The 17,862-nt window shown below is 43.7% G+C and overlaps 1 protein-coding gene across 11 annotated transcripts in view; it reads left to right on the forward strand.

Moving 5' to 3' along the window:
- Positions 1-17,862, forward strand: part of LOC121854164 (mitogen-activated protein kinase-binding protein 1-like) — a 150,782-nt gene that overhangs the window by 104,162 nt on the left and 28,758 nt on the right. For all 11 annotated transcript variants that reach the window (XM_042348618.1, XM_042348613.1, XM_042348614.1 and 8 more), the window contains 6 exons: positions 6,464-6,677; positions 12,693-12,908; positions 13,070-13,252; positions 13,428-13,588; positions 14,526-14,661; positions 15,516-15,716. In XM_042348618.1, the coding sequence (XP_042204552.1) occupies positions 6,464-6,677; positions 12,693-12,908; positions 13,070-13,252; positions 13,428-13,588; positions 14,526-14,661; positions 15,516-15,716 (1,111 nt within the window). The remainder of the gene's footprint in view (positions 1-6,463; positions 6,678-12,692; positions 12,909-13,069; positions 13,253-13,427; positions 13,589-14,525; positions 14,662-15,515; positions 15,717-17,862) is intronic.

Here is a 17,862-nt window from a genome sequence, read left to right on the forward strand (position 1 = left end):
TATTCTATTTCTTGAAACTGTAAACAAAATATGCGTTTTTTGAATGTTGTAGACAAGTTGATATATCTCATGTTTTGTCCCCCATTTGTTTGGTGTTTTACTACTATTCAGCGAGCGCCTCATCACGTTTTCTATGCCTCAACAAAGCCTTTCCTCTCCCCAGCAATGTACCTATTTTTTCCCTGTTGATGAGGTCTGGATTTTTACCTTTGAGTACTTACTTCACAGGTGTCAGGACTTAGTTTAACTTTAACTCCTCGTTCATCATTGTCTTGTGTTGTTGGTTGTAGTAGTGTGTTTTGGGACGTGGTTTTCAAGTCTGTATAAAACCAAGTGAATTATCCTCTGTACTGTATGTGTTAGAAGGCATTGTCTGGTCCTTTTAGTATAGGGAGGTTAAAGAGTCACGTTGATGTGGTGAGTGTATGGTACGGGTGAGTGTATGGTACGGGTGAGTGTATGGTACGGGCGAGTGTATGGTACGGGTGAGTGTATGGTACTGTGCAGTGCGGTACAGTAGTAGTGGTGGTGAGTATCGAGGAGCAAGGTTGACGTCGGTGTGCGGCGGCGAGATGGTAGACTAATGAACCTTAATGGCAACAGTCAGTGTTCCCTGCTGTAGCTTTTGGTCACGATGGTGTGTAGTGACAGCCACCAAGGACGTGTGTTGCCGACAGACCCATGACTATAGTTTATAGAGTCTTAAGTTGACACGACACCTCACCGTGGGCGTGGGTTGTGTGTAGGGAGAGGATTAGGGTGTGTCTCAGTTAGGCCCTTCTCTCCCTCCCTCTTTCTTCCCTCTCCCTCCCTCTTTCTTCCCTCTCCCTCCCTCCCTCACTGCCGTCCAGGTCTCCCCTCTTGTGTTCTGGTCGCCTTTCCTCGCGTCTCCCCCCCAAACACGTCTTTCCCTCCTTTGTTGTCACTCCCTTCCCTTCGATCTTACCACTGCATATTTCTTCTGCCTGCTTCACCTCCTCTCCCTCCCCGCCTCCCCCAGCCCTCATGGAGTCAAGTCAGGTGGACTAGCCCAAGGGCGGAGTGACTCATACCCTGCACGACTATACGTCACCCGGGCTGCTGCTGCTACTTCTGCTGCCTCTACCTGGGGGCTCCTAACCTGCCTGCCTGGCTACTTCCTGGTCTCTGTCTCGCACTACCCTCGTACCCCCTTCCTTCTCTCACACGTCTTCCGCATACCCCACTACCTGTATGCTGCCACCGTCACCTGCCTCCTCCTCCCTCGTCTGCCCCCTCCCCCTCAGCTGCCCCCTCCCCCTCACCTGCCTCCTTCCTCCTCCTCACCTCCCTCCCTCTCTCCTCCCTCCTCCCCACCTCCCTCCCCCACCTCCCCTCCCCCACCTACCTCCCTCCCCCTACCTCCCACTTCCTCATGTCTCGTGGCCTCATAAATGTGTTTTACCTTTTAGTTACAACTAGCACAGGTTTTAAGAAGTTGGAGCACGGCACGATACTGTATAATCTTGTTTTAGCTGCCCTTGTGTGTGTGTGTGTGTGTGTGTGTGTGTGTGTGTGTGTGTGTGTGTGTGTGTGTGTAATAACGAGTCAGTCAGGCACCAAAAGCTTGATGGATTGCCAGTATTGTATTAACATTTCCGGTACAGTAGGATAACAGTCCAGAGTAATTCCCCTAGAATATCTCTACCTCTTCATCTTCCCCTTATCCCCCATCCTTCCTCCTCCTCCTTATCCTCCTCTCTTATCCCCCACATCCTTCCCCTTATCCCCCATCCTTCCCCCATCCCTCCATCCTTCCCTTTATCCCCATCCTTCCCTCTTATTCTCCCCTCACCCTCCACCCCCCGCGGTAATAGACCTGGTTATAATGTCTTTCGTCACCCCTCCTCCCCTCCCCCAGCTCGGTAATTCACGTGTACGCGTCTAGAAGTACTCGTAGTTGCAACTGAGCACAAAACAACATTGCATAAGCAGTGTTCGGGAGTGGGGAGGAGCCCGCCTTGTGTAATGTGTGTGTGGAGCGTGTAGTTATTACCTACCTCTTGTTTTGTGGGTGGGTGGGTGGCCTGGGGGGTGGTGTTTATGGTGAAGATGATGTTTATTTTCTCTTGGGTCTTCTATGGTGATTTTGGTTGTTTGGTGGGGATGAGGTTTGGTGGTTTGCGATGGTGAATGTGTGTGGTTAGCGAGGATGATGGTGACAGTGATGGTGTCGGTGAGGAGATGTCTTCTACTCTCCCCCACCTAACACCCAATGTTAGGTTTGTTCTACTACTTACACCGTTCCTCTCTTAGTATACGAGGGAAGTATGAACACACACACACACACACACACACACACACACACGCAAGAGTTAGTATGGAGAGACATTGCTGCACGCACTCGAGGCGGTGTTCGTTTGGTTGAACAGAATTAAACTTGTGTGTGTTAGTGTGTGTGCACGTACCGCCATCAGTAGCTGCCGACACACACACACACACACGCACACACGCTAAACAACACCCCCGTCCCTCTGTGTGTGTGACGGCACCAAATACAGTCATTAACACACTGTCACGTATATAGTCGACGGTGAAGACGAACCCGTGGTAGTAAGTGATGGTACAGCCCCTCCCTACTCCGCCAAGTCTCTCTTTCTTTGGCCGTGTGACACCTGAAGGAGGCCTGTGTGCGCCAAAATGTAAGCACAGACCAAACAAAATATTGAAAACTAATCACAAAATGAAGTATATGTTGGGTGTTTACATCAGCCGGCGCCGGATTTTATGAGGTATATACCCGTCAAAAAACTCGGTATATAACGAATAAATTCTCGGTATTTCCTTACGATCTGTTATATAATTCTTTTTCTGGTGTTAATTTTGTGTGGTATTCATGTTGGCTGTATTTTGTTTACTCCTCCCCAAATGTTTTCTGTTTTAGGTAAAGTGTATAGACCATTTTTTGGGGGGGAGTTTTCTTGGAAGTCTTGATTATTCATTCCCAGCCACACCTCAGATGCCCTACTCTTAGTCTAGCCAGGTCCTCCCGTCGTGTGTGTGTGTCTCTCTGTCTGTCTGTTTCACTAGTCCTGTCAGCCGCGTCTCTTCCAGTCTCCACAGTTTGGTCCCATTTGTTGTTTTTTGTCAAGGAAACTTTACTCCTGCTGACTCAAACTACTGATTCAACACACCATTTGTCCGGCCTCAGGGAATTGTCCTCACTTAACCCAATGACGTGGGGGGTGTCCATTAATGCTTTACTGAACACATCCTGCACCGTTCATATAGTAACACAGCATTACTGAATATATGGTGGTGTTAATTGGGTGGTGATAATGGTGGTTGGATGAAGGTGATTAGGTGCCCGCCGCTGGTGACGTGAGCCAGGGGACACTGTATTGGTGCCTCTCCCTGTAAAGTATTTTCAGTGTGGGTAATAGTTAGTGCTGAACTACGCCATTAAAACACTTGACGTAGTTTCCGAGAGTTTTTTTTTAAAGGACCGAGACTGGAGTAAAAATTATCATAGTTTCATATCTTACTTTCTTGAAAATAAAGTTAGGAGTTTGTTGAAGACTTTGTTGAGGCAAAATACAGCCACTTTTTAAGCCTCGTTTGGTGGGGAGGTTGAGAAGGGGAGACTCCAACTTCCGGTCACCTGAGTGTGTGTGGAGGGGGGGGGGGTAGACCCTTCTCTTCCCTACAAATTTTCTTATTGGTCAACAATTTCATAACCTTGTAGGCTTCAGAACAAACATAAATAACTACAGAACACACACAGGCCAGCACAGTATTATAAGGGTCGGGGCAGTAGTGATCCTCAGACTATGTGTATCATCTGTCACCTGTCGTGGTGAGGGCTTCCTCTTAGGAAGCCTGGTGTGTCCAGTAAGGCTTCCTGCTTACCAGTGTTTCCTTACCGTGTACAGCCCCGGGAGGAAGCTGCACCACACAAGGAAGGTTCCTCTCCTCCAGTATGTTGCTCAGGTTCACAGACAACATCTGCCATCACCTCTTACTGAAGTCCCATAGAAAGCTTAATATACTACAGAGGACAGCTTCACCTTAGCTCCCATGATCATTGTGTAGTGAGGGGCACTGGATGGCCCCTCTCCCTACACCTATGATTACCAGGTGCTTCTCACTTAGTGGTAACTGGTGCTTATGATCATTGGTAATTCTCCTCCAGGTGATCACTGGTGTAGGTAATGATAGTTATGAAAGGGGAGCTATGCTCTCTAAAACACCGTGATTGGCGGTTGTTAAAATCATTGGTGTTTGTGTGTGGATATTGAGAGGATGTGTGTCGTGTGGATGGGTGAACGGTGATGGTGTGGTGTGGATAAAAGTGGCGGTGGTGTTGTGTGAGGACGATGGGATAGATAGATAGATAGATAGTTAGTGTGTTGGGGGAGGGGGGTGGTGAGAGGGAGGGATGGAGACAGAGGGTCTACAGTAGTGGAGGGCATCAACATCGCCTCCATGTTTTAAGGCCACACCACTTTACCACCGGTCGTAAGGCTGACACCATTCATCACCGTCCATCTCCTGCCCTCCTCCTCCTCCTCCTCCTCCTCCTCCTCCTCCTCCTCCTCCTTCCTTCCTCCTCCTCCTCCTTCCTGCTCCTCCTCCTCCTCCTGATGCTCTTCCTACTGCTGTGTTAATGACTCTGTTATCTACTATGTGAGGAGGGAGGGAGGAAGGAGAGAAGGGAGGAGAGAGAGGAGGGAGAAGAGAGAAGAAAGAGGAGGGAGAAGAAAGAGAAGGGAGAGAAAAAAGAGAAGGGAGAGAAAAAAGAGGAAGAGAAGGGAGAGAAGAAAGAGGAGGAGGGAGAAGAAAGAGGAGGAGGGAGAAGAAAGAGGAAGAGGAGAAATAGTAGTTGTGCATCATGGGAAACTACTTCAAGGACTACCGCTCCTGGGGCGTCTGTGGCGATGATGATGACGCCAGTGTCGCCTCATTACTTAATTACACTGATTTGGCTCAGGTGTAAAGGCTCTGGGGTGACGGCCAGGTATTATAGCATATATCGCCAGGTGTAACTAAGGGTGTGGTGGAGATTACTGTCACGTGGTTAGGTTAGGTTAGGTGGTGTTTATACTTTGATCACCTGAAGAATCATCACCCCAGCTTAATTGAGTACAGCGGGTGTGGTGACAGTGAGGTGTGTGCATGATGGTGTGGTGAATGGATGGGGTGTAGGGGTGTGGGAAGGGTCAGGTGTAGGGGTGGTGGTGATGGATGGCGGGTCAGCACGAGTCTTTGGTCACTCAGGGATATTCACATCTGACCAACCACAAGTTACTTTTGCTATTTTTTTTTACCAACGCCTATGCACGCCCACTCCCCCCACACATACGCCCACACCCCCATACCTACGCCCACACCCCCATACCTACGCCCACACCCCACATCTACACCAACTCTCCCACCAACACCTCCACACCAACGCCCTCACCCCCCCACAGCAGGTGTTCGTGTTTACAGTCTCTTAATAACTTCATCACCGTAGAGGTAGAGGCAGGGTGAAGGGCAGCCAGCCAGGTGATAATTCCTCTTGTCACACCTGAGAGAGGAGGAGCCATCATTGGGAGGTGCTACAGAGACATTACCTGGCTCTGGAACTGACACCTATACCTGGCTTTGGGGACTGACATGGGGGACTGACACCTATACCTGGCTTTGGGGACTGACATCTATACCTGGCTTTGGGGACTGACATCTATACCTGGCTTTGGGGACTGACACCTATACCTGGCTTTGGGGACTGACACCTATACCTGGCTTTGGGGACTGACACCTATACCTGGCTTTGGGGACTGACATCTATACCTGGCTTTGTAACTGATACCTATACCTGGATGATACCATATTAGTGTTGGGGGGTGATGGATACACACGAGAAGCTGACCCAACCCACCTCAACCCACCTCATGTTATTCACGCCACAACATTCATTCATTCCCACACGGTTCTGGCCTCGGGTTGGGTATCCACTTATTCATCCTGGAAATAAATAAAGATGCAACTGCTTCTGCGGGTGTTGGAGAGTGTATGGGGGAGGAGATGAACTCACTCCACGGCGGCCCCCTCCACCACCACCACCACTACCACCTGTGTCCGCCCACCTGTGAAGACTTATTACCAGCGGTGTTCATCCATGTGTAGCCTTGTTTTTACCACAGCTGAGGGTCTATATATGTTGTTGGTGGTGCTGCTATCTCGACACCCGCCCGCCCTTGTGTTTAATTTTCTCGATGTGGAGGAGGAGGAGGAGGGTTTTGTGTTGTCTTGATCTGTCCCTGATAAGGTGGGTGTGTGTGTGTGTGTGTGTGTGTGTGTGTTTTGTTTCTTGTAGCTGTATGTAAAAGAAAAGCTTTAATTAGATTTCGTAATGTTTCAGGTGTTCCATAATCACTGAATTGAGTTGTTTTAGGCATGTTGTCGAGTTAGTTGATTATTGTGCCGTCCTGTACTGGTGTTAACTCCTAATGTGTTACAGATGCACCGTAGTGTTGCTCAACTCTCGCAAGAACCGTCAGCTACACGTGCAGAATGCGTCGAGGAAGACCATCACTTGTGTGGCCTTCTCTCCGTGTGGCCGCTACCTGGCCACGGGCGAGTGTGGCCACCAGCCCTCCGTCAGGGTGTGGGACGTCTCCGACAGGTCCCAGGTGGCCGAGTTCCAGGGCCACAAGTATGGCATCTCCTGTGTGGTGAGTATCCTTATTGTGTGGGGGTTAGCCAGCTAGGGGCGTCTTATGGCTGGTCTACAGGTACGTGAGATACGCTGCTGGGGCCCACACACCATGCCTCTGCTTCCCCAGCTCCTAGTCCACACTCCTTCCAGATTCTCCGTGTTCATCTACCTGTCCCAGACCTCACACTTACACACATCCCAGACCTCACACTCACACCCCAGACCTCACACTCACACCCCAGACCTCACACTCACACCCCAGACCTCACACTCACACCCCAGACCTCACACTCACACCCCAGACCTCACACTCACACCCCAGACCTCACACTCTTCTCTGTACATGACAACCCTGCTATAGGTATGGACCCCGCAGCAAACATTAAGACTAGGAGTGGAGTATGACGTAAGGCAGACAGGCGAGGGGAGTTATTATGGTGGTGGTCGGTGCCAGGTCCAGCCCACGGTCCTGCCTGCCTCCTCCTCGCAGATGGGCGTCGCCTCGTTGGCCGCCCATAGCTGTGGTGCAAACGTGACGCCCAACACCACCGCGCCTTTGAGCACCACACCAGGTTTGGGTACAGGGAAGAACTACGCACTACCACACCAGAGCTTGAGGGTTCGTGCTCTGGCCGGTCATCCTGTTGGCACCACTACCAGCCCACCACTATCACCACCTACCACCAGCCCCCCCACCACAAGTTACCACACCTCGATGACACGCGGAACATCATCTGCGTTTATCGTGGAAGTCAGATGATCTCTTGCCCTGGATCTTCCTCCACTCCCGAAAATTTAAAGTTCACTCGCCAGCATTCAGTTCAACTTGCATAAATATAGAGGAGGAGGAGGATCAGAGTGAAGGAGTGGCACTATACAGGTGGTTGTGGGCGGGCAGCTTCACCTCCAGTATATTGTTGTATACTCTGGCGGGAGTGTTGTGATAATGGAGCGTCCACCATAATGCTGTTTTTATTACCCACAAATCCGTATACAATTGTAGTCTAGTACAAGATAAATTTATTTTTATTGTTGTCGTGTAGGTTAATGTAGCAGCTGACCTGGACCACACACACACACACACACACACACACACACACCTTAGTGACGCTTCACCTGGTGTGTGTCACTCCCTGACGTACCTTACAACCTGCCTTAAGTGTTCCTAGGACAGGTACACGAGCTTCATGGTAGACTGGTTCACCCACCCTCTGGCACACCTCTCGCCTAGTGTGGGTGCTCCCCTATACTGGGTGGTGGGAGATGGAGAGGTGTTGTATTGGTCTGGTACTATATAAGGTGCCTCGTGGCCCGGCCTGGCTCTCCTCACATCTCAAGGGGCCACTCACCTCTCGCACAGTGTCTACCTCTCCTCACACCTCAGTGAAGGAGGAAGGCGGTGGCAGGGCTGTAACTTACGGGACCGAGCTGATAGTAAACGACGTTGTATTGTAATTATTGTCTCCTTTATGATGTAATTTGATACAATAACCGTCTCCTTGGTGTTGTAGTCAGATACAATAAGTGTCCACGATGTAGTTGAATACACTACTTAATACATTCACCATCTTCACCACATTTTAAAGTTAATTACAGTATCATAATGTAAATAATGCCGCCATGCCTTAACCTAATGTACTGTGTACTGTATAATATTCGTACACTGTAGTGAGGGAAGAACGCTGAATTTTCCACTGGTATTATTGAAGACCGACCTTGTACTTGTATAACAAAAAAACGCGCGTGTATTTTTTTTTCCGAGATCTTTGTGGGCGGTCTACTTTCCCTGTAGGTTAGGCTAGGGACTAATGTGGACCACACCAGGACCCACCCCGCCCCGCCCCGCCCCATTCCTCCACCGCCTAGCCAACATGACGCCATCACCGGTAACTCCCTCCATCCTAGGAAAAAAAACACAACTAAATTGGCACGACATTAGATTAGCCAGCATTTCGCTCCTTTTATTAGGCGAAGTCTCTGATCATTCGCACACTGGAACCATATACGTCTATATATATTATAAAAGACCAGAATATTATGTAGAGCACCAACACCAATATTGACACGAGAGGAAATTATGGTGGAAGGGGAGGGAGGAGGTGTGGTGTGGATACAGGAGAGGGGGTAAAAGTGGAAGGTGGTAAAGGAGGGTGCAGGAGAAGGTTGGGGGGGGGGCATGGTGTGGCGTGTGAGATAGTGAGGGAGGGTACAGGAGGAAGTAGGGGGAGTTCTCATGTCCTTGTATCTGTTACATGTTGTTTATAAAGCGTCCTGGCCCCAGCTGGTGTCCTGTGGCGAGACGAGAGTGTTATATAGATGACTAGCTGATAATGCAGAAAGTGTGAAGCAGTATATATAGAGAGAGATAATAGTTGATGCAATGACCTGAAGACGAGAAATAAAGGCAGGGAAGGAGCAGGTTCTAGACATTAATGGCACCACAGGCAAAGGTATAGATTGTAGGTGTCGGTGTTGGAAGTGGTGTCCCGAGTGTGATGGAGTGTGATTGGCAGAGGAGGAGGGGTGTGGGGTGGAGGGCAAGATCACACACTCACGAGTCGAGTATAGGAGGTGGAGGATGAGTTGTTGCTTCATCTCCAGCTCGTTTTAAAGCGGAAGAACCAAACAGCAATGTTTATCTTGTGTTAGGCGTGTTCATGTGTGTGGCAGTTCATGGGTGGTTTGGGGTTGAGTATCTGTCATTATAATAGAAGGGAGTTATTTTATATAATTAGTGAATGGGTCTTTTAATCTAATAAAGAGAATAGCTATTTTTTTTAATGAGAGGTGGATGGAAGGGCAAAGATGAACAGGAAACTCAAGTCATAAGTTAGAGAAATTTGTGTGTGTAGTCAGGGAGGCTGTGTTGTTCTGGAGAGGAGGAAAACACACACACACACACACACACACACACACACACACACACACACACACACACACAGGATACCACAATACAGAGGGGCAAGGGTAGAGAACATATGAAAGTGGGGGGGGGTATGGGGTGGGAAAATTTGTGTGTGTGTGTGTGTGTGTGTGTGTGTGTGTGTGTAGGACAGCAGGAGTCAGGAATGTGACAGGGAGGGGCGGGCCTTGCGACAGGTTCCCCCACGCCTGGCCGGTGTAAACAAGTGTGCAGGCGGAGATTTCAATGCTACAGAGGGACTTATCTCACACCCGCGTCTCTCTGGGGGGTAGGAGCCGAGGGATGACTTATAAAACCCAGTGGGACAGAATTCAACAGGATCCAGATAGCAGAGACAACCATACTTGGACGCCGCCTCCCTCCGTCACACATCAGACTACAACATCAAATTCAGCCTTGATAAAACAGAGGGCTTGACAGATGGTGAAGTCTGGTTGTGAATGATTTGGGCGCAGGTGATGGGTTTTGTGTTGTCGTCGCCTTGAGAGGATCTTGAAGAGGTCCTCAAGGGCGTGCTATAATGAGAGAGTCCGTCACCTAGTTGGCGGTGAACAACACTTGAGGTGCTTGACGTCACGGCTTCATTATGGCTTGGGAGTGTTTATTAAGTGGAAGGTTTATTACACTGAAAATATATATTAAATATTTTTGTGGTCTTTTTCAGTAAAATACACATTGAAACTCAGAATAAATAACATACATTTGAACTGCTATATTTTGATGATCCCAGTAAAATACTTGTCTTAGATTTTTGTTGGCATTATATAATATTTTTAAACCTTGTAAGGAGAATAAAACAGACGTTTGAGAATCTGGTTTAAGGTGGAGGAGTAGCCAGAATATCGGGCTGGACGGGTTACGACGTAATAGAAGGACACACACACACACACACACACACACACACCCCCACACACACACTGGGTAAACTAAACATAATTCTCTCACGTTCTCGTCAACCTCAATCGGCCGGGTCCTTACAGGCAGTATTGTAATCACCAGGTTTATTGCGTTCAATCACTTACTGTACAGGTATTAGGGCTCGTTGTGTCGTGTTTGTTCTTGCCTCTACGCATCTAACTGGAAGTAGGCGCTAAGATAGTATACATATCATCCATTCATCCAGCAGGTGAAAATATATAGGAGTGTGATGAAAATTATAAGTGGGTGGAGTAGGAGTTGTAGAGGTTTGTGTTCAGTAACGATGAGTAAACATGTCCAGTTTGTTAACATTTGCCAGCCCAGCTCACTCGATTATGGTGTTCAGTAATACCTAATTAATGTTGTCTGTTATGCATTGTCTTTATACAATTATCACAGTTTGAGAGAAAAAAATATATTGTTTCCCTTGAGTAACCAGTCAAGCAAAAAGTTAACTGAAAAATATCAAATGTCAATTGAAAATGTTACTAAAAGCAGTATTTTCTTCTCGGAGTTGAACTTATGAACATAGCTTTGCACGTACACACCTCTGATATATTTGTACTTTATACGTATACATGAATGATAAATGCTTACTATTGTGACAGTGAAGAATGGTGTGCGTGGTTAACAGCTGTTTTGTGGTGGTGTGGGTAAGCTGTATGGTTTACATCCGGTGTCCCCTGGGTAAGGATAATTAGCCAGGCTATATTCCGATGTTTGGGATGCGTTATATTATTACATTTACTTTCACCTCGCCTTTGTTTTCATTCGTTAACAATAACAGCTGTTTTGTTTAGGAAATTTTAGCAATTATTGTCAGTAACATTGAGGACTTGGGGCGTGTCTTATGAAGTGGGACGAGGCGGAGTATACGGGACCCACATAACACGCTTAATGCTTGTTCCCACTTGCCCATGGTCGGGCCCAGCGGTCGTAAGGTGTTATTAGTTTACAGGCTTGGGTGTTCTTTTATCATATATCTTTATAACAATGGTCGCTGCTGGGGCTGTGCTAGGGATGATCACATTAACGATGGTATTAGTGGAGGAGACGTCTAACACCAGTGTTTTTTTTTTCAATTTTTTCCCACAAATGTTCTTTGGATGTTAGTAAGTAATCGAAACGATAAGACAATCCTTTTCCCTTAATTTCAAGTTTTTTTTTTCATGTTTTTTCTATCTAAGATGATAAATACCTAGTGGAGGGCAGGACTTAAAAGTAGTAACGACGGACGGAAGCTGTCAGCGGGATTTTATTTCTATAAATATTAGCTTAGATTGTCTTTTGTTTTCAGTTTTAAAGGGCGCACTTTCTTGGCGTTCACGTTTGTTTGAAGGTTACGCAAACCCCTTTTTTTTCCTCCACGCAATTGATTCTTGAACCTATTGAATAGTAACAGAATTGAATTGTAACAGTTTATTTAGCCAGAAAAATACAGATACAGAGTGGATAATACTAACAATATTAACATGGCTGAGCCAGTTGAGAACCTGAGCTCTCTTTGAGGATGAGAATCGTATAGTTAGATTTGAATTCTATATTTGGGATTCGGATACAGTTCCAATTTCTTTTGAGTAGAATTGGATTCTAAGTGAACTGTGTGTTGGTATACTTATTGTTCTTCATCGAGGAAGACTGAAGAAGATTAGAAGATAGCCATCTTGGTTATTAAACGGCGTTGTGTGCGGAGCTTTAGTATCGTATCGCAACTTATCTGTGCTTGTGGAGGACATAGACATCTTCAAAGAGTGCGTCGGTCAAGACTGATTAGTTGGCAGGACGAGCAAGTGTTTTAAATGCAGCAGAGAACTGACAATGAAAAAGATATGTGCTTAAAGCCCAACACCCAAGTAAAATTGGTATTTGTTTTTAAAGTAAGTTCTTTCTGCATAATATGGCGGCGGTTAAATAGGTTTGTTTGGGTTAGGTTAGGTTCTGTGCATTGTTATATAATTTTTATTACTGTACTGTATTATCACACAAACAACATCTATGGTGGAAAAATTGAACGAAATTGAATAACTGCTGCTGGTGTTAGACCTCCACCATTACCAAATACGGTACAGATTTTAAATGTTAATTACACTGTCTCAAGTAATGATTTTGTTCCATTTAATTTTTATTCCTCTAACCAGACATCCATAACAGTGGTGGGTATTGTTACTGTAATATTATTTTTCTTTTCAGGCATTTTCTCCTACCCAGAAGTATGTGGTGTCAGTTGGCTCCCAGCATGACATGATCGTCAATGTGTGGGACTGGCGAGGAGGGATCAAGGTTGCTTCCAACAAGTTTTCCAGCAAAGTAAAGGCCATAAGTTTTGCTGAGAATGGCTCTTATTTTGTCACTGTTGGTAACCGTCATGTCAAGTTCTGGTATCTGGAAGTTGCACGTGGCTCGAAGGTGAGAACTGTGACCTGCTTATCTGGAACTTGTTAAATGCTGGGTTTTTTTATGGAGTTAATAGTCCGCATTTAATCTTTAGTGTGTTTGTGTTGTGAAGTAATGAGTTAAGTTAGACATTGTTGTTTAGATGTTAACATTTCTTCCTCCTCCTCAAACAGTTCAAGGAGCCAGTACCTCTCACTGGCCGGTCTGCAATACTCGGAGAGCAGAGAAACAACTATTTCTGTGATGTTGCCTGTGGTCGAGGAGACATGGGTGATTCTACATTTGCCATTACTAAATCGGGCCTCCTCTGTGAATTTAACAACAGACGGTTGTTGGACAAATGGGTGGAGCTTCGAGTGAGTTCTGAACTTCATTATTTGTCACAGAGCAATTTAGTTTAAGGAAACTCTTAAAGAGAAAATGAGTTTTGAAGTTATTGATATAAAGTTTTATGTAATGTGGGAAGAGTAACAATACAGTATTTCATGTATCTTTTTCACTGTTGATTTATTTTCATGGTGGTATTTTCAGACATCAAGTGCCAATTGTTTGGTAGCCGGGGAAGAATACATATTTGTAGGCTGTGCCGAGAGTATTATTCGTTGCTTTAGCCCGTTCAACCTCCAGTTTATCACCACCTTGCCACGGACGCACTACCTTGGGGTGGATGTATCAAAAGGACTGACAATCAGGTAGAACCCAATGTTCAGTAACAAATGCCAACTTTTTTTTTTAATTAGTATAATGATTTGCTATTCATAGTGTGTACAATTCTTCATTTTGTACTGTGTGTGTGTCAATATTTTTGTTACAGTAGTGATTAGTTTTTTTCACAATTTAATATCTAGGTTTATGTGGAACAATTTGTTTTTAGTATTACTGTATCTAGTTAGGAATTTACAATAATGGAAGGATGGAAGTGAGAAAGGAATTGAGGACTTGTTTCATCCCTGCTCCTCGACATATGGGAATGAAAGACAGGATTGAAATGAACGGAATCAAACGGGTTTATAATGTGGGAGGTGTACAGGGTATTTGTTATTGCAGAGGCGGCAAAGAATGTGAATTGTAAGAATGGGGGAATAGGTGAAGAGATGCTATGGTTATGTGGGAAGGCTGCAGGAGGAGAGAATATTTTATTTTATGTTTAGGGTAACCTTGGGGCGGTACTCTCTTGACGTCGCATATAATAATATAAGGTGTGCAGTATAGCTTTAAAAAATGTAAGTAATACTGGTACTATATGTAATGGTTTGCTTGTAGTGTTGATGGTAAAATTATCAGTTTCTCCTTAGCTGAATACAGTACAGGAATTTTAAGTTTTCATCATAACTCTTGACTTGTTTTATTAACCTGTTTTATATATATATTATGTTATCAAGAATTAATTCCAGTGAGTTTTGTAAAGCTTGTTTGTTGCAGTGTGATATTAGACTTAGTTTAATCAGTTGTTCTTTTGTTTTGGGTTATTTAATTTACTGTAGAATAACTTATTAGTTTCATGAATTATATTTATTGATAGATTTAGACTAACATGTGAGAACTGTAACAAAAGTCTTCTTAATTGAAGAGGAATGTTGTGTAAGCTTGGGAATTAAAAAGTGAGATTGACCTAATCTTCTTACACAGTCACATGGCCACTCACCCTAATAATGCCAAGTACCCCGACACCATTGCCGTAGCTTTTGATGAAAACAACCACAAAGTGACAGCTGTGTATAATGACCACTCCATGTATGTGTGGGACGTCAAGGATATCAAGAGGGTACGTAACTACTTTTTCTGTTTTCTTCTACACTTTTGTAAAGATGCACCATAGCGTAAATGTATATAAGTTGTGCACATTGTTCAGTATTCTTCTAAAACAACATTCCTGGCCAAATTATTGTCAACAGTCAGGGCAGGCCCCTCAGGAGGCTCTATACTTTCCTAATTTCTTACACAGGGTATCATAATTTTTCTTGGACCATTAATTTGTTGCTGTTTTGTATGAAGTAAGTTTTTTACATTAATATTATGTTACCTTTAAGCTTGGTTATTTTAGCTTTACCTGTGCAGTATATGTTATTTTGGTACTTGTTTACAGTGATCGTGAAGGGACAGGTCTGTGTTTTGTATTTCTTTGGTTATTTATGATAGAGGAATAGTCAGGTATACTGGGTGTTGATCACGAGGACTGAGCCAAGGTGAACAAGGCTTACATTACATTTTTTCTGGTTGAGTGTTGATTTGATGATTATTCTTTGATCATTTGATCATCACCAGTGCTTAATCCTCCCTTCTGTGTTATGGACAATTATTTATACTAATAAAGTATATATTTGTAGACACTGCATTATACAGGGTATAACTTATATAGTACTGTATATGTAAATGCAAATGCCTATGTTCATGTTTAATCTGCCCCAATACACACTCCTTAATGGCTTTCTTTTTATTACGTGACAACTGTGTACAGTATTTAAATATTTAATGTAAATGCATTACCAGTTTACAGATAAAAGATCTATCTATTCTTGTATGGTACTGTACAGGATATTTGAAATACAGTACTGTACATCCTTAGAGCAGTTGAAAGAATAGCAACAGAGATGATTAGCTCAATTGATATTTTTGCAGGTTGGAAAGTCTCACTCGTATCTGTACCACTCCGCCTGCATCTGGGGCGTGGAGACCTACCCCTCCCAAGGTGAAGGTGTCAAGGGAGTGATGCCGCCCGGTTCTTTCATCACTTGCTCCTCTGATGACACCATACGTGTTTGGAACATTGATTCTGGCATGCCCTCTAATACTTTATATAAGAGGAACATATACAGCAGTGTGAGTACAGGAGGCACCTTTTATTTGTTGACCTGTAATATTTATGTCAAGTAACATGTATAGCTTATTAATTCAAACAGTCATGGTTTTCATAAAATATATTGAGTGTTCTTTATCTAGACTCTAGTTAATATATATATCTCAGTTTTTATAATAAAATTTTTTAAGTAGTTGCTTAGAAAGTCATGTTGTTTTAGAGTAATATACTCTTAATTATTTTTGGGTTAATTACTGAGTTTTGCATAGGTTTTAAATTATTTATTATTTTACCACATTATTGTTTGTTGAAGTTTTTCCCTTTTTAAAACAAGTGAGTTAAAATGGGTTTACCTAAATGTACTTGAATGGTCCTTTGCTTAAAACTTTCATATATTTCTCATAAACTGAATGTAGACCTTTATATACTGCTATTGGTAATAATGTTACTCAAAGTTTTTAACAAAACCATGTACCATTTGCTTGCATTGCTTTTGCAATTTGCAGGATACTGATGTGGTAATTTATCTTATGCTTTATGGCTGCAGTGTTTTATAATTTGAGTAAATAAATTGATAATGTTTACATTAAAGAAAATGGGTTAAACAAAGAGTATAATATTTTTTGTTTTAAACTGATGGATTAAGGGAAGTTAACATAACACTGCACCTTATGAAGAGCATTATTACTGATAAGTGAGTGATTGATAATGAAGCTAGACTTACCCAGTACTGTACTGAACATTAGTAGAGTAGATGAAAACATATATTGAACTGTATGATAAAAGGAGGCTACAGCAAACCCTCAGTAGAGAAAGATTTAATGTAGACCAGAATATCAAGTAAGAATGAAACACTGATAGTTACCAATTAGACCATGATTGAGGGTGAAATGTTCCACAAGCTTTTTTTTTTTTTAAGCTTTTAGGTTAACCTACTCAACTGCTTAGAGAAGCAAAGTGAAGGTTGTGCTTCTGGGATTTTGACGTCTTGTGTGGATTATGAAACTATAGGATTATCCTTATGAGCTTCTGAAGCTTTAAGTTGTCAGAAGTGTTTCACATGAACACAGAAAATTAAGAAAAGGACCCAACCAAAGATACAGTAGAAGTATGAACCCATACAGTCTCAAGCTGGCATTACTGCTATCCTGCCTATTGAACTGCCTGGTGGTCACATTGCAGAGTCACTTTCATTACCTGTGCTGTGCTGTTCTCTCCCCAACAGTTTAGGGAAGATGATACAGTAGGGGAGGGTGAGCGGGGAGAGAAAGTTGAGAAAAATGTGGAAGATATTATATGGTGTTAAAGACGTGTGTGTGGTAAGAGTAAGTGAAGCCTAAGCAAACATTCAACTGGGGAAAGGGCGTCACAGAAGGGTTGTCCCTATTGACTGTGTTCCCTGTTTAAGTACAGTATTTCCTGGGATATGTAAGTCATACTGATTACTATTGGGAAGTGTTAGGGAATATAGTCATCATACAGCTCTTATGTCTGTCTCTACATCCTCTGCTCTGTAACTACTATCCATACAGATATGAAAATTTTGTGCTTATAATTCATGTCAAACTTCTCATCATATTTGAAATTAAGGTTGATCTACTGCATAAAATATTAAAAACACAAACAAATCATTTATCAGTGGGTTGCACGGCCTTGACTAGAGGAGGAGCAGATCATTTGTATAATAGTACTAAGGCAGTTAGATACTTTTGATTGTGTTATACATGCTGTGAAGAAGAGGAAGATATTAAGGGTGCCAGGTACAAGACATTGACTCGAGTAATTGTATCAGCTCTGTGTGGATGTGATTTAGTTAGTTATCAAGTTGGAGGTTATGAGAAAGTAGGAGTACAGTACTGTAATATAAATTAATAATAACATATACATGATGTTGTTAGACAAGTAGAAGAGATAAAAGTGGAGGTATAAAAAAAATTGTGGGATAAGATAATAAGAGCTCAGTGGGTATGATAGAAATACATTAGAATGCATGATGAATTGATGTTTTTGTATAATGGTAATGCAGTTGTAGGTAGGAGTGGTAAAATATAAACCAGGCAAAAGATTGTTAATTTATTGCAGTTGTCTCTTATGCCCCATTTTGTTGTTCGTTAACTGATTTACGTTAATTGCTTCATTAGTTTTTATTTTCCCTACAGTACATGTATT

The sequence above is a fragment of the Homarus americanus genome, unplaced genomic scaffold (genome assembly GCF_018991925.1).
Source record: "Homarus americanus isolate GMGI-L3 unplaced genomic scaffold, GMGI_Hamer_2.0 scaffold13581, whole genome shotgun sequence".
Lineage (NCBI taxonomy): Eukaryota > Metazoa > Arthropoda > Malacostraca > Decapoda > Nephropidae > Homarus > Homarus americanus.